At 46.1% G+C, this 16,642-nt stretch overlaps 1 protein-coding gene across 1 annotated transcript; it reads right to left on the minus strand.

Annotated features, from left to right (window-relative positions):
* Positions 1–339: 339 nt before the first annotated feature.
* TRNP1 (TMF1 regulated nuclear protein 1) lies at positions 340–3,057 on the minus strand. Its single transcript, XM_030218651.1, has 2 exons — positions 1,708–3,057; positions 340–1,553 (listed from the first exon to the last, which is right to left on the minus strand). The coding sequence occupies exon 1, from the start codon at positions 2,956–2,958 to the stop codon at positions 2,260–2,262; it is 699 nt and encodes a 232-aa protein (XP_030074511.1). The 5' UTR covers positions 2,959–3,057; the 3' UTR covers positions 340–1,553; positions 1,708–2,259.
* Between the last annotated feature and the right edge of the window lie 13,585 nt (positions 3,058–16,642).

Raw genomic sequence — 16,642 nt, forward strand, 5'->3', positions numbered from 1 at the left:
CACCATTAGGCACCTGTCCAGTCCCAAGACCCACCTCTAGCATTTGGGGAGGGAGGAGGGGGGTGGCTATTAAATGTGGGATATGTATTGGGTCTGTTCCTGTGGTGAATAAGATTTGATCTCTCTCCTGCCTTTTCTATTTTAACCCGTATTAATTGTAAACTGCTCTAGTGCTCCTTGAATAAGGCCTCCCACTTAGCCATCTATCCCCCCTTCAATCTGTTCAGAACTCTGCTGCACATCTCATATTCCGCCAGAACCGATATACTCATATCACCCCTCTCCTCAGGTCACTTCACTGGCTTCCAATCAGATACCGCATTCAAGCTTCTCCTTCTTACCTACAAATGCACTCAGTCTGCTGCCCCTCACTACCTCTCTACCCTCATCTCCCCTTACGTTCCAGCCTGAAACCTTCGTTCATGGGACAAATCCCTCCTCTCATTACCCTTCTCCACCACCGCCAACTCCAGGCTCTGCTCATTCTGCCTCGCCTCACCCTATAAAGGATCCCATTAAAGCAAAGTACGTGTTAATTCCACTTTATGATGCAAACTTTGTGTATGATAAAACTGATATAGTAAGGGTCCCAATAAGCAAGTTTGGACAGGTTTGTGCACTTATGCTTCAATGCTCTCTGGTTCAACCCTTCTACTCCCTCCACCCCCACCTGCAAATGACAGGAAGAGAGTGGTACTTCATGCATGTATCTTCCTGCTCCTCTGCTGGCTTCAATCTGAAGTCTGAAATGAGTGGGGTGGGGGTGGGGGGAAGTACATCCTACATGTTTAGAGTCCATAGGACTGGCAGGTCTTAATTATAAGTGAACATATACAGACAGACATATCCACATGCACATACAAACTTTGTCTTAGATATGTTGATATATGTAATTTTGGATGCAAAGCTTCAAGAGTGAACTGAAATGAAATTGTCTCTCCTCTCCTGGTAGTAGATTTTTCCACCCTGGAATAGGCGGGAGGCATTTCCCCTGTGCTGCATTGCTGTAGAGTATCTCCTTGTCTGAAATAAGATTAGGGCCTTAGACTGTTTCATGTTTTGAAGGTTAATCCTGGGAATCCAGTCACTGTGCCAAGCTGAAGTAACCAATTTGCTGATCTGGAGTGTTTGCATCTGGCTACTTCCACGAGTCTCCAAATTTTTGGTACAGTTGGGTGTAAAAAGAAATCCAAAGGAAACTGTTAAGTAAAATTAATTTTCCTGGTTTAAAGGAGAGGGGCTTCCCCAAGTACTGTCTTCACAAGACAGGGACTGACTCTTTGGGGTACATTGAGAACGGATCGTTTTATACCGGCCATGTTGGGGTGTGCCCCTATTTAAAGAGCACTCTCCAATCCTGGAAAACAGAATTTCATAAGGGGGACGAAGAGACTCTGTGGGAGAAGAGCAAAACTAAACATTATAGTAAAGGGATACACAGTGGATATATGCAAAAGGTGACCTCACCCTGGAGAAGTCTAAGCAGGCAGAGGCAGAACCACACAGGATAGGCTGAAGTCCATCATGAAATATCCATGGGTCTAGGTGTGATGCTATGTTGGAAATCATTTAAAACATCTGGTGATAGGTGGAATATAAATGGTTTACATACATACATAAATAAATATATATATATAACTAAACAAAAGAGACACAGTTTACTCTTCTGGCCAGTTAACTGCATTTGTATATAAATTCAGAACAGACCTAAGAATTTCAGAAGCTCTAACGTTTCAAACTGGATATGCTGCTTCACAACATCATCTTCAAGGCACTAGCTTCCATTCACAAACACAGCATGAAGCTGGATACTGTCTTGTCCCCGATAGACACCTTTCACACTTCATGGATCTCTCCACACTTTGCTGAACAAAGCCCGATTTTAAATGTCAACAACTTGCTTGGCCCAGGACATTCCCCACCTATATGACTGACCACTTTTAAGGGGCGCTATTCTACCTTCTGAATAAGAGACGTCCCGACTGAACGATCCTGCTATAGGCAGATGGCTTTTTGTTATAGTGGAATTGGAATCTTTTAAGCCATTATGTCGGAACACTGCATCTTCTTCCAGAATAAATTTTAGTATTGGATAGGAGAACTCAGAACAGCGGGCACCGATTGAAGACAGATTAAGGAATAACTGCTGAAGAACGGGTGGTAAATAGATTTTTTTTTTTCACGTAGCTGCGGAAGCTCTGTTGGGCAAGGTGAGTGCTGACCCTCATGAGATCGGCGTTTAATTGCAATGAAGTCCATCTACGCGTGGATCTGGGCTCTTCTAAGCCCAAGCAAGGAGCTGTCCTGCACAGGTGAGTGCTGAAAGGGGGCGGGGTCTTCTGCCCCTGCGGACGAGAGCGGGGGACGCTGCAGCTGCTGCAACAACTTCTCCCCGGCAGGGGGCGGAGCCGACGCCGACCTCCGCCTCCCCCTCCTCCCCCAGGGGACGCAGCCGCCCAAGCCCAGGGCAGAAGCCAGGATCCGCGGGGTCTTCCTGTGTCGCCGGACGCTCTTCTTCAGGCGCTGCTCGTGCACGGCGATATAGAGCTGGGCCTGGCCCACGCCGCCCCCCAGCCGGCTCAGCCCCTCCCCCTGGCCGGCCACCTGCAGCTCGGTATGCACGAAGACCAGGTGCAGCTGCCGCACCCGGTTCTCCAGCTCGCACAGCGTCCGCCGCTGGCTCTCCGCCTCCAGCAGTCTGCGGCGGGCTTCGGCCAGCTCCAGGTGCTCGGCGGCGCGGGGGGGTCCCGGCTTGGGCTTCCTGGGGTGGTGGTGGCCCCCGGCCCCTCCGGTCTGGGGACAGATCCGGGCCGGGCTTTGCTTCAGCTCCCTCCGCAAAGCGGGCGAGGAGGAGCGGACGGGATCGGGGAGCCTCGCGCTGGGGAAGACCTTCTGCAAAGCCCGTAGGCTGCGGGCGGCGGTGACCCGGGGCAAACGGCGCCTCCTGAACCCGGGCATGGGGGTCGGATGAAAGGAGCCGACCCCGATCTCGCGATTGGCTGCCGGCGAAGGAGAAAAGCGCGAGGCTGAGGATTATTCTGCAGCAGCTGCAGCGCTCTTCCGCCCATACTAGACTAGACCGGAAGTCAGCCGCCGCTTCCGGTGCTACGGCGCCCACTGCGCATGCTCGTTGCATGGGTGTCTGGGGGAGGTAGTACTTTTCTAAATCTGAGGAGTTTCTTTATTCAAAGGAAAAACAAGAAACAACAATCAGAGCCTTTGACATTGTGATGCACATTACATATAAAATAATACAGTCAGGCAGTATCTTGAACAAAAGAAGATGTAGGAGACCATTTATTGGATTTCTTTGCTAGATATGCTTCAAATGATCATAATGAATATTAGATAGATTCTAACACGAAATTAAAATATTTTGTTAGAGCAAGAGATAGCAAAGAATTCAGTAAAGAGCATTCAGATTAACAAATCTTGAAAACAAGGAGAATAACATTTATTTATTTATTTATTATTATATTTGTACCCCGCGCTTTCCCACATAATACAGGCTCAATGCCACTTACATAGTAATTTAAATTACAAAGTCATATAATAGAAATTTCAAAACATTATAAGTTGAGCTTGATAGTGTATGATATGGACTGTGTCGGCATTGCCACGCGGCTTTGTAAACAGGGAGGCAAGTGAGCAATATAATTTATTTTATCTGGTTAAGTAATATACATTGATAATCTATTACCCTCACTCTTCTGAGCTTTTCATTCTTGTACCTAGAGTGTTAAGTGTGAATGATAAGTGCAGCAGATAAGTGTATATTTGGGAGCCCTGCCTATGTCCCACACCCGTGTATTCCTCCTCCCCCTTGGAAATATGTGCACATGTGGGAACCCTGCCTATGTTCCATCCCAGTGTATCCTTCCTCCCTTGCAAATTCATGTTATGTAGGGTTAAGCGGGTCTTTGCAGAATAGCATTTAGGCTTGTAAAGACTAGTATTTTAAACATTCATTAACAATTTCGACTGGCAGAAACATGTGAGTGGAAGGTCGAGGCACAATTTAGCTTTGTACCATTTAAAAGTTGGTAGATTTTGTTCATTTAGATACTCATCAAAACATACAAGTTAACATTGTGCTAAATTTCTGCTCATAGGATAAAATATTTCTATTTTGGCTTTGAAAGTCACAGTGTTTTCCAAGACGCTAGCATTTGCTGATCTGCATGTGGCTTTCTTTGAAGGAAGCAACTTGGGGAAAAAAAAAGAAAAAGCTCGGTGCAGAATGTCTTCAGAGGTAAGGTGACCTGTATTTGATCCGGCAATGAAGAACGTAGCCCGAACCTTGGCTGAAGTACAACTTCTATGATTCATCATCTTTTGTGCTGTGTATTCATTTTTGCTATCACACCTACACAGTTGGCTTCTTACATTTCAATAGGCCTTAATGAAGCATGGATCCTGAGGCTGTGTGTACATGGGCAAGGCTCCCTCACCATCTGTTAGCACAAAATTCTGCTAATGAATCTTTTCGAGAAGTCATTTAATCTTCCTGTCTCATCGTTTGTGCACCTGCCATTGGTAATTACCTTGTTGTGACGATTGAGATGAAAGTGCTGTGACATCTTTCTTAGAGTGAAGAAGTTCAGTAACTTATTGCACTTATAATAATTGCAGTTCTAATTAGTTATGGCAAGCAGCAGGGGTCAGAAGTAAAGAACATAAGGACAGACAGCATGGGAGCAATGGATCCATCTGCTGTAGACTTGTAGTTTCTTCCAAACGCTGCTTGCGCTGAAGAAGAAAAAGAACGCATGAGCTCTAACAAAACTAAAAGGAAGTAATTAGTTAGCAGTTATAAGAAAATCAATAAGATTCTGTTTTTATGCATTGATTGTTTTATTTCAGTGTTGAGGAGAAACGAGTAATTGATGGGCTCATTTCCAAAAGCCGCTAAGTCCATGTTGTTTGCAGTGGACTTAGAGGGTTTTGGAAATAAGCCCTTCAATTACAACATTGGAAATCTTTTTCTTAGGTTCTTTATGGTGGGCAGGAGGTGGGCTAAGATTAGCAGAGACTGCTGGGATGACTCCAGCAGAACCCATGCAAGTGTCACATGAATCATGGAACAACAGAATAAAAGAGTGACGTGCTGGAAAGAAAAAAATTTATACCCCCCCCCCCCCCCCCCCGGTAAAAAAAAAAAAAAAAAGCTTAGAAACAGAGCACAAGAGACAAGTGTGCTGAACTGCCTTTTGAGCAATCTGTGCATCAGTATCTCGGAGTCACTGAGCTGAGCTGAAAGGAGCAAAAGAGAATAAAGGGATCCTTAGGAGCTTAGCCTAGAATGGGTGGCAGAGCTGGTGGTTGGGAGGCGGGGCTAGTGCTGGGCAGACTTATACGGTCTGTGCTGGGGCTGGTGGTTGGGAGGCGGGACTAGTGCTGGGCAGACTTATACAGTCTGTACCGGGGCTGGTGGTTGGGCGGCGGGGATAGTGCTGGGCAGACTTATACGGTCTGTGCCGGGGCTGGTGGTTGGGCAGTGGGGATAGTGTTGGGCAGACTTATACGGTCTGTGCCGGGGCTGGTGGTTGGGCGGTGGGGATAGTGCTGGGCAGACTTATACAGTCTGTGCCAGAGCCTTTGGTGGGAGGCAGGGATAGTGCTGGGCAGACTTATACGGTCTGTGCACGGAAGAGGACAGTACAAATAAAAAAGTAGCACATATGAATTTATCTTCTTGGGCAGACTGGATGGACCGTGCAGGTCTTTTTCTGCCGTCATCATCTACTAACCACCCCTACCCCACCCCAATACATTGTCCAGATGTAGAAGGAACAGGAGGGATGGAAGCAGAGAGAATCCGAAGACAAAACAGAAACATTAGTGGAAGAAAAAAAGAGGAGAAATCCTGGAAAAAAAATGTAAAGACAGAAATAGAGTAAATGAAAAAGATTGGAATGATAAATATAATACAATTATATGATATGATATGATATATAGTAAATGAATAAAATATACTAGAAGACAAATACAGCAACAGCAGGAAAATACCAGTTCTACCCACATGTACAGTAACTTGCTTTAAGCTAAACTGAAAAGGCCTGAGCTAAATCCAGATAAATATATGTAGGTCAAAGCATTAAGGCACTATGAGCGTCCTATAACTGGTGGGAATAAGCTGAGCTCAGTACAGCCCCATCGCAAATCGAACACGTCAAATATTTGAAAGGTATTAATCTGCAAACGAACCTTTTCCGGAGATGTGAAGGCGGTACAACGAGAGGACATGAAATGAGATTGAAAGGGGGCAGACTCAAGAAAAATGTCAGGAAGTATTTTTTCACGGAGAGAGTAGTGGATGCTTGGAATGCCCTCCCGCGGGAGGTGGTGGAGATGAAAACGGTAACGGAATTCAAACTTGCGTGGGATAAACATAAAGGAATCCTGTGCAGAAGGAATGGATCCTCAGGAGCTTAGCCTAGAGTGGGTGGCAGAGCTGGTGGTTGGTAGGCATGGCTAGTGCTGGCCAGACTTATACGGTCTGTGCCGGGGCTGGTGGTTGGGAGGCGGGACTAGTGCTGGGCAGACTTATACGGTCTGTGCCGGGGCTGGTGGTTGGGCGGCGGGGATAGTGCTGGGCAGACTTATACGGTCTGTGCCAGAGCTGGTGGTGGGAGGTGGGACTGGTAGTTGGGAGGCGAGGATAGTGCTTGGCAGACTTATACAGTCTGTGCCAGAGCTGGTGGTGGGAGGGGGAGATAGGGCTGGCCAGACTTATATAGTCTGTGCCCTGAAAAGGACAGGTACAAATCAAGGTAAGGTATACACAAAAAGTAGCACATATGAGTTTATCTTGTTGGGTAGACTGGATGGACCGTGCAGGTCTTTTTTTGCCGTCATCTACTATATTTATCTTTCATATACAGTACAGCTGTGCATAACTCAGGCTTCATGGTGTTCCCCAGTATGCTATTAATCTTGTACAACTGTATACATGGCACCCACGATCTCTTCATCTCCCATTCCCTTCAACTGCTCGCCCTAACTGAAACCTGGCTCACCCCTGATGACTCTGCCTCAATCGCAGCCCTATGCCACGGAGGCTATCTTTTCTCCCATTCGCCCCGCCCAGTTGGTCGCGGAGGCGGCGTCGGGCTACTACTTTCGCCCTCCTGCAGTTTTCAACCTCTCCACCTACCTCAGTCTCACAGCTTCTCATCCTTTGAAGTTCACTCCATCCGTCTATTCCACCCGCTGTCACTCAGAGTTGCAATCATTTACCGCCCCCCTAATAAGTCCCTCCCTTCCTTCCTTCCTTCCTTCCTTACTGATTTCGATGCCTGGCTCTCCGTTTTTCTTGAGCCCTCATCCCCATCCCTCATTCTTGGTGACTTCAACATACACATTGATAACCCATCCGACTCATATGTCTCTCAGTTCCTCACTCTTACCTCCTCCTTCAACCTCCAACTGAGCTCCTCCACCCCTACTCACAAATCTGGCCACTGTCTTGATCTCGTCCTCTCTTCTACTTGCTCACCCTCCAATCTCCGTGCATCAGCTCTTCCTCTCTCTGACCATCACCTAATCACATTCACACTTCAGCACCTTCCCCCTCATTCTCGCCCAACACTAAATACTACTTCCAGAAATCTCCAGGCTGTTGACCCCCTCACCTTATCCTCTAGTATCTCTGATCTCCTCCCTTCCATCATGTCCTCCGAATCTGTTGACAAAGCTGTTTCCACTTACAATGCCACTCTCTCCTCTGCTCTAGACACCCTTGCACCATCCATCTCCCATCCCACAAGGCATACAAATCCCCAGCCCTGGCTGACCCCTTGCACCCGATACCTTTGCTCCTGCGCCCGTTCGGCTGAACGCCTCTGGAGGAAATCTCGCACCCATACTGATTTCATTCACTTCAAATTCATGCTATCCTCATTCCAATCCTCCCTATTCCTCGCCAAACAGGACTATTACACCCAATTGACTAATTCCCTCAGCTCTAATCCTCGTCGTCTCTTCACCACCCTCAACTCCCTCCTCAAAGTGCCCTCTGCTCCCACCCCCCCTCACTCTCTCCTCAATCTCTGGCCGACTACCTCCGTGACAAGGTCCAGAAGATCAACCTCGAATTCACCACCAAACCTTCTCCTCCTCTTTATCCTATAACCCACTCTCTCAACCAACCAACCCAGGCCTCCTTCTCCTCTTTTCCTGATATCACCGAAGAGGAAATCGCCGATCTCCTCTCCTCCTCGAAATCCACCACCTGTTCCTCAGACCCCATCCCCACCAACCTACTTAGCACCATCACTCCTACTATCACCCCCACCATCTGTCATATCCTCAACCTCTCTCCACTGCAACTGTCCCGGACACCTTCAAGCATGCTGTGGTCACACCACTCCTCAAAAATCCATCTCTTGACCCTGCCTGTCCCTCCAACTACCGCCCCATTTCCCTCCTACCCTTCCTCTCCAAGATACTTGAACGCGCCGTTCACAGCCGCTGCATTGATTTTCTCTCCTCTCATGCCATCCTCGATCCGCTTCAATCCGGCTTTCACCCCCTACACTCGACAGAAATGGCACTATCTAAAGTCTGCAATGACCTGTTCCTCGCCAAATCCAAAGGTCCCTACTCCATCCTCATCCTCCTCGACCTATCCGCCACTTTTGACACTGTCAATCACAACCTACTTCTTGACACACTGTCCTCCTTTGGGTTCCAGGGTCCTGTCCTCTCCTGGTTCTCCTCTTATCTCTCCCATCGTACCTTCAGAGTACACTCTCATGGTTCGTCCTCCTCCCCTATCCCGCTCTCTGTTGGAGTTCCTCAGGGATCTGTCCTTGGGCCCCTCCTTTTTTCAATCTACACCTCTTCCTTAGGCTCCCTGATCTCATCTCATGGTTTCCACTATCATCTTTATGCTGACGACACCCAGCTGTATCTCTCCACACCAGACATCACTGCGGAAATCCAGGCCAAAGTATCGGCCTGCTTATCCGACATTGCCGCCTGGATGTCCAACCGCCACCTGAAACTTAACATGGCCAAGACTGAACTTATTGTTTTCCCACCCAAACCCACTTCTCCTCTCCCTTCACTCTCTATCTCAGTTGATAACACCCTCATCATCCCTGTCTCATCTGCCCGCAACCTCGGTGTCATCTTCAACTCCTCCCTCTCCTTCTCTGCGCATATCCAGCAGATAGCCAAGACCTGTCGCTTCTTCCTCTACAACATTAGCAAAATTCGCCCCTTCCTCTCTGAGCACACCACCCGTACTCTCATCCACTCTCTCATTACCTCTCGCCTTGACTACTGCAACCTACTCCTCACCGGCCTCCCACTTAGCCACCTATCCCCCCTTCAGTCCATCCAGAACTCTGCCGCACGTCTTATCTTCCGCCTTGACCGATATACACATATCACCCCTCTCCTCAAGTCACTTCACTGGCTTCCGATCAGATACCGCATACAGTTCAAGCTTCTCCTACTAACCTACAAATGCACTCGATCTGCAGCCCCTCCTTACCTCTCTACCCTCATTTCCCCTTACGTCCCTACCCGTAACCTCCGCTCTCAAGACAAATCCCTTCTTTCAGTACCCTTCTCCACCACCGCCAACTGTAGGCTCCGCCCTTTCTGCCTCGCCTCACCCCATGCTTGGAACAAACTCCCTGAGCACATATGCCAGGCCCCCTCCCTACCCATCTTCAAATCATTGCTCAAAGTCCACCTCTTCAATGTCGCCTTCGGCACCTAATCACAACACCTCTATTCAGGAAATCGAGACTACCCCAACTTGACATTTCGTCCTTTAGATTGTAAGCTCTTCTGAGCAGGGACCGTCCTTAGTTATTAATTTGTACAGCGCTGCGTAACCCTAGTAGCGCTCTAGAAATGTTAAGTAGTAGTAGAAAACCCAACAAACCATTAACAATAATAACCCATGTGCAGACTGAATAGCACTCCAGCACACTTTTAAAAGTGGAGCAAAAAAGGCTCAGTTGACCCACCCAGCCAACCACTGTTATAAGGCGTGGGCGCGGCTCAGCATCACGGGTATATATAAAAAACAGACTCCACTAAGCAGGGTGCATGGAATGACTTTTCAAAATGTCCACCAGAGTCACAAACGCAAGTGTAATCTCACATTGGGTATTGGCGATTTATGGATATGTTGGTTTATCGATATTTGAAGATTGAGATGAGTATCATGTTACCAGCAGGTTTTGTTTGAACCTGAGTATTGACTGGCAATTTTTATATCCTGTGAGATTACACTTGCGTTTGTGACTCTGGTGGACATTTTGAATAGTCATTCCATGCACCCTGCTTAGTGGAGTCTGTTTTTTATATATACCCGTGATGCTGAGCCGTGCCCACGCCTTATAACAGTGGTTGGCTGAGTGGTTCAACTGAGGCTTTTTTCTCCACTTTTTTCTCACATGCTCATCTTCCAATGTGGTATACACCATCCAGTGTAAAAAATGTGACCAAGGATGCTATATTGGAGAAACAAGCCAGATGCTAAAAACAAGATTTAACTTACATAGACATCACATGAAAAACGCCATTGCCAGCCAGGATGCCACGCCTGTGGGGCAACACTTTACAAAAATAGAACACTGTACTAGTGATTTTATGGTCAGAATCCTGAAAGGTAACTTTAAAACAATACAGGAACGTAAGACCTTTGAAGTCAGAATGATTAAATATTTTGACACCCTCCAGACAGGACTTAACAGAGATCTGGGCTTTCTAGCCCATTATAAGCCATAAAATTGTAAATTGTACTGCTTTGTCACTCATGCATATCCCCCTGTCTCACCCATCCACCTCCATCCCCACCCTGTTAGATTGTCACTGAAATGCTTTGATGTCTCACTTATATATACTGTCATCTACCAAGATTTGCTTATTTCCGATCTGACGAAGAAGGGCAACCTTCGAAAGCTAATCAAGAAATGTACTAAGTTATGTCCAATAAAAAATATATCATCTTATTTTCTTTTTCATGTTTTATTTTGTTTTATTTCTATTGATTACCTTTAAAAGTGGACTAACACGGCTACCACACCTCTCTTCTCCACTTTTAAAAGTGTGCTGGAGTTCTGTTCGGTCTTAGAGTCCCTGCGTGTGGGTTATAATCGTTCATGGTTTGTTGGATTTTCTGATTGCAATTTTTTTTTGAGCTTGTGTGAATTTTTCAGACACTTTATAATAAACATCTTTATTTCCAGATATTCACTTGCCATTTGAGAGGCACAGAAAGGAGGTCTATAACATGGTAGACTTGCCAACTATGTCATAAGGGAAAATGCAATCCAGCCCTGGCATTACTCTATTTTAAGCTAAAACATGTAGTTCCAGATTCTCTATCAATGTCCCTGAGAAAATCAGAATGAAAATAACCTATAATGCAGTCCCTGTTATGAGTGGGAAAGCGCAGGGTACAAATGTAACAAAAATAAAATAGATACTATTGGAGATTCTACATGGAATGTTGCTACTATTTGAGATTCTACATGGAATGTTGCTATTCCACTAGCAACATTCCATGTAGAAGGCTGCCCTTGCAGATCACCAAGGGTGGAAGGAGACCAAGTCCAAATGACCAGTCCAAACAAAGATGTGAGATCTTCAAAGTTTATTGGGTCTTCTTCCACCCTTGGTCTGTTTTGCTTGCATTCCTGTGGAAGGAGTGGACCCCCCCCTCCCCCCCCCCCCTCCCCGTCCCTGTTCTGATGACATGGAGACTGCTAGGAGCCCAAACCCACGCTACTCAGACAGCTGTAAGTTTTAACAAAATGGTTATTTGCACCAACAAACAAGGTATTGCAAGTCTATCTTGTGTGAGGCTAATATTTTTGGAAACCTTGTTTGTACATTATCTAAATATTTTTATAGTAAAAAAAAACAACAACTCCATTTTCAGAATCTTTGCAGCTTGATCACTTTCTTCACCACTCCTTCCTTCAACCATTCATCTGCACCTCCTCTAGAAAATTCATCTCCCTTGTCACTAAAGCTCTGAATCACACAGCATGACTCATTCTTCCAAGGCAGCTAATTAGCTGCATTACAGCTGCCTATGCAGGGTTTCTCAAGGGGGAGCATTTCCCTCCCCCTCCCTCAATAAGTAATGGAGAGCTATCACTCCCCAGAGCCACAGGGATAGAAGTCAGATAAACAGGAGTCAAACTAGGTAGCAACTATGATTTACTCAGAAACAGCAGTGTTCAGTTCTAAACCAAGAGGCTTTTCCAGGGCTATAAATACAGGAGAAAATGCTTACATCAGGTTGAAGCTGAATATGTCCAGGGGGCTCCAGTTTGTTTCACACCTGACCTTACTAGTACGCCAACAAAATACTGCAAAATTGAAATATAAAAGGGCTTGTGGTGGTCTCTAGAGGATAAGGTGCAGGAGCAGGTGGGGGAAGAGAGGTTGGTGGTTGGGAGGCGAGGATAGTGGAGGGCAGACTTATACGGTCTGTGCCAGAGCCAGTGATGGGAGGCAGGACTGGTGGTTGGGAGGCGGGGAATAGTGGAGGGCAGACTTATACGGTCTGTGCCAGAGCCAGTGATGGGAGGCGGGACTGGTGGTTGGGAGGCGGGAAATACTGCTGGGCAGACTTGTACGGTCTGTGCCCTGAAAAAGGCAGGTACAAATCAAGGTAAGGTATACACATATGAGTTTATCTTGTTGGGCAGACTGGATGGACCATGCAGGTCTTTTTCTGCCGTCATCTACTATGTTACTATAATCCCTGGTTTGCCACTAGGGGGCCCCTTTTACCAAGCTGTGGCAGAAGGGGGCCTGCGCTGGCATCGGCGTGTGTCTTTCATATGCACCAAGGCCCCCTTTTACCACAGCGGGTAAGGGCTCCCGCGCTAACCCAGCAGTAACTAGGCAGCATGTGACACTACCCAATTACCGTCGGGTACACTCCGGCGCTACAAAATTAAATCTATTTTTGTAGCGCCGGATATGGCAGCGCGCTAGGGGTGGGAAGTACAGCCCAGCGGTACGTCTTGTTAAGCGAGTGGTAAGCCCGCATTGGGCTTATCACCACTCAGTAAAAGGGGCCCTAGATAAATGGGAAGAAAGAGACTCAGTAGCTGTACCTTGGGTTCTCAGATCCAGCCACAGTCATGTGTTGACTGCTGATTTTGCTTCATGACTTAACTGCTACTATGCTTTGCACCATTTTTTTTTGCTGTCCAACTCCAACTGATATTAGGCTTTATATATATTTTTTTTTTACTTTAAAGTTTTTATTGAGAGCTTAACAAGCATAACTCCTCAAAATACTGAACACATGTTACATTCCTTGTAGAACAATATACCTCCAAAGTTAGACATATACATGTATAAGTGCATAGTTCTCTTTTCGACCTACCCACTCTCCATTTTTGTCCCCCCCCTCCTCCCTTCCTTGAATCTATTTATTCCCCTTCCCCCTCCCTCCCTCTCCCACCCAAACTAACTCCCTTCCCTTCCCCTATACATAGTAACTTAAACTTTACATTTCACCCAGTATGTTATCCAAATGTACCCACTACTCAGCATCTAATTTTAATCGCCCCAGTCTGTGATCTGTTAGTTTCTCCATCTCGGCCACTATTTTAATTTTTGCTGCCCATTGCTGTCCAGTCGGTCCCAATTTCGATTTCCAATGAAAAGCTATGAGGGACTTCGCTGCCGCCAGACTTATGCGTTTTACGCGTCTATGCCATTTCAAACCCCTTCTATTCCCTCCCCCCAGAAGGCACCATTTAGGATCACGGGGGATAGGCTTTATATTTTTGTTCTGGATCTAAAGTACTGCTGCTAAATAGCTCAAGATGGAAAATGTTTTGTGTGTCAGTATATGACATTCAGGCAGCAATAAAAATGCACCTACAAGATGAGAACGAAAGCAAGGAACCAATGCCCAGGCAAAGGACCAGAAAGCAACATCACATACACTGTGATATGCACACGCTGCAGCTGGCAATAAGGCAGTCTGCAAAAAGGGCATGCTACTGCTCTGATTGCCAGGTGAGGAATGTAGTTATTGCTGCCAGAACACCTAAAGTTGATTCCATTTTGAAGAGATGAGCTGGAAAGTGTGAATTATTAATCAAGTGGAGGAGTGGCCTAGTGGTTAGGGTGGTGGACTTTGGTCCTGGGGAATTGAGGAACTGAGTTTGATTCCCACTTCAGGCACAGGCAGCTCCTTGTGACTCTGGGCAAGTCACTTAACCCTCCATTGCCCCATGTAAGCCGCATTGAGCCTGCCATGAGTGGGAAAGCGCAGGGTACAAATGTAATAAAAATAGATACTATTGGAGATTCTACATGGAATGTTGCCAGTGGAATAGCAACATTCCATGTAGAATCTCAAATAGTAGCAACAGTGGAGGAGTGGCCTAGTGGTTAGGGTGGTGGACTTTGGTCCTGAGGAACTGAGTTCAATTCCCACTTCAGGCACAGGCAGCTCCTTGTGACTCTGGCCAAGTCACTTAACCCTCCATTGCCCCATGTAAGCCGCATTGAGCCTGCCATGAGTGGGAAAGCGCAGGGTACAAATGTAACAAAAAAAAAAGCCACACACTGGGGCAGTAACAACTTAATGATACAGCACTTGCTTGATCTAAAACCCTTTCTTGTGGACATGGCCAACCCTCAAGTGATGCTAAGTGAAAGTCAGTGGACACAGGTGACAGAATTGGAAGAGCTGCTTCGTCACCCATTTACAGTGACTTAAAAATTACAAGTTGAGGATTTAACTCCTGGTGTATTCACGAAGGAGTGGAAGAACCTGTCCCAAATTCCAGATGGCATTTCTGCTTCAATGAAACAAAGAGAGGCACAATTATTAGAAAATAAGATTCTTTTTGGCAGCTGTTTGTGTAGACCCAATGCATTGGGGGGTAGGGGATGAGTGGGATGGGATGGGTTGGGATAGAGATGCATGTTAAGAAGCTTCACTCTTTAGGGGACCACGATAAGAAACAAGGCCCTTCTCTACTTTTGTATTGTTGGGATGTATCATGCCTCGCGTTGAGTTATCTTGTTTACGTAACTGGAAGTTTTGCTGTTTCTGTCGAATTCAATAAAGCAAATTTAAAACTCTGTGAATTCAATGCACTGGATTCTGCTGGTTAATGAACAGCTGACTAAAGGGAAAGGTGCTCAGTGTGTGGTCGCAGTTAGGATGAATGGGTTGCAGGGATGTCAGGAGGAAGAAGTTGAGGCTGAAGACATTGTAGCATTAACATCAACTGAGGATGAATTTGATTTTGATAAATATCTGAATCAAAAGGAGCATGCAAAGCATCTCTGCATAAAAAAGGATTCCTCCAAACACATAAGGCTCTGTTTACTAAGCCATGCTATAGGCAAGCTAGCGTTTTTAGCGTGCACTAATGCTAGAGACACCTACATATTCCTATGGGTGTCTCTAGCGTTAGTGCGTGCTAATTTTTAGCGCACACTAAAAACACTAGTGCACCTTAATAAACTGGGCCCACAGAGAACAAACTGAGTAAATTTCAACTTAATTTTTCACTAGCACTAAAAGAAGTTGAAAAATGTAACCGTTCATCAAAACCAACAGCGCAAAAATCTTAATTGATCATTCTTTCTTTTGTTTGCCAAATTTCCAAACTAGTCTCGAATGTCTTTAATTCATTGTGGAAGCTTTTTTTTTTTTTTTGAAAATATTTTTATTACGTGAGGAGTCAGTCACCATACAGCATATGTCTCCAACATAACAGAACCTGTACAGTCATAATAAAACTCTTTATACAACAACATATAATAACTTTATATCTATCTGATCTCCACATCAATTTACCTATTACCCCTTTCCTCCCTGTTACCCCCCTCCCCTCCCTTCCCCCTTCCATTCCCCACTCCCCCTCCCCAGTGAGTTCCCCAAACTACACACAGACTCTACTATCCAGGTTTGGAGCATTGTTGTGAGAACAGAGCTTGAGTTCTTCCCCAAAGATCTCGATATTGGCGGAGTCTCAGAGCAGTAGCAAATTTATATGTCATGCTTACCCAACTACCCATTTCTACCATACATGACTTCCACGACTCCAGGTCCGGGGGCTCCTCATCAACCCACACCCTTAATATACACTTCTTCAAAATTATCATTGCTAGTAGTATAAATTTGGTCTGGGCCGCACCCAATCCCTGCTTTTGGAGTGACTCCCCACATCCCATCAGGGTGACAGAATACTGCCACTCCACTGTACGCTGCAATATCTCCTCCAGTAGGTGCAACGCCCTTGCCCAGAGCTCATGTAATGATGGACACTCCATAAAGGAATGTAAAAATGAACCCACACTCCTCTTACATTTGTTGCATGTATCCTCCTCCCACATCCCCAACACCTTCCCTCTTGCCTTAGTGATGTGCACCCTGTATAGGATCTTGTACTGAATGTCCTGTAATGATGCATTCGGAGTTATCTTCCCCAAGTTTCGAAATGCTGCCCCCAGGCATTCCACCGTGACCTCTTCTACTATGTCTCTGCTCCATTCCTCTGCTAAGTGTGACATATGAGGCGCTTTTTTATGATCTCTGATCGCTTGATGCCACCTTGACAACCCATTACTTAATGGGCTAGTCTGCATAAACAATAAGTCTAATTTGGTGAAACGAGCTAAA

Source organism: Microcaecilia unicolor, chromosome 11 (genome assembly GCF_901765095.1).
Source record: "Microcaecilia unicolor chromosome 11, aMicUni1.1, whole genome shotgun sequence".
Taxonomy (NCBI): Eukaryota; Metazoa; Chordata; class Amphibia; order Gymnophiona; family Siphonopidae; genus Microcaecilia; species Microcaecilia unicolor.

Bases quoted from the DNA above. Each gene is read 5' to 3' on its own strand.
- TRNP1 (XM_030218651.1), bottom strand. From the start codon at position 2,958: ATGCCCGGGTTCAGGAGGCGCCGTTTGCCCCGGGTCACCGCCGCCCGC.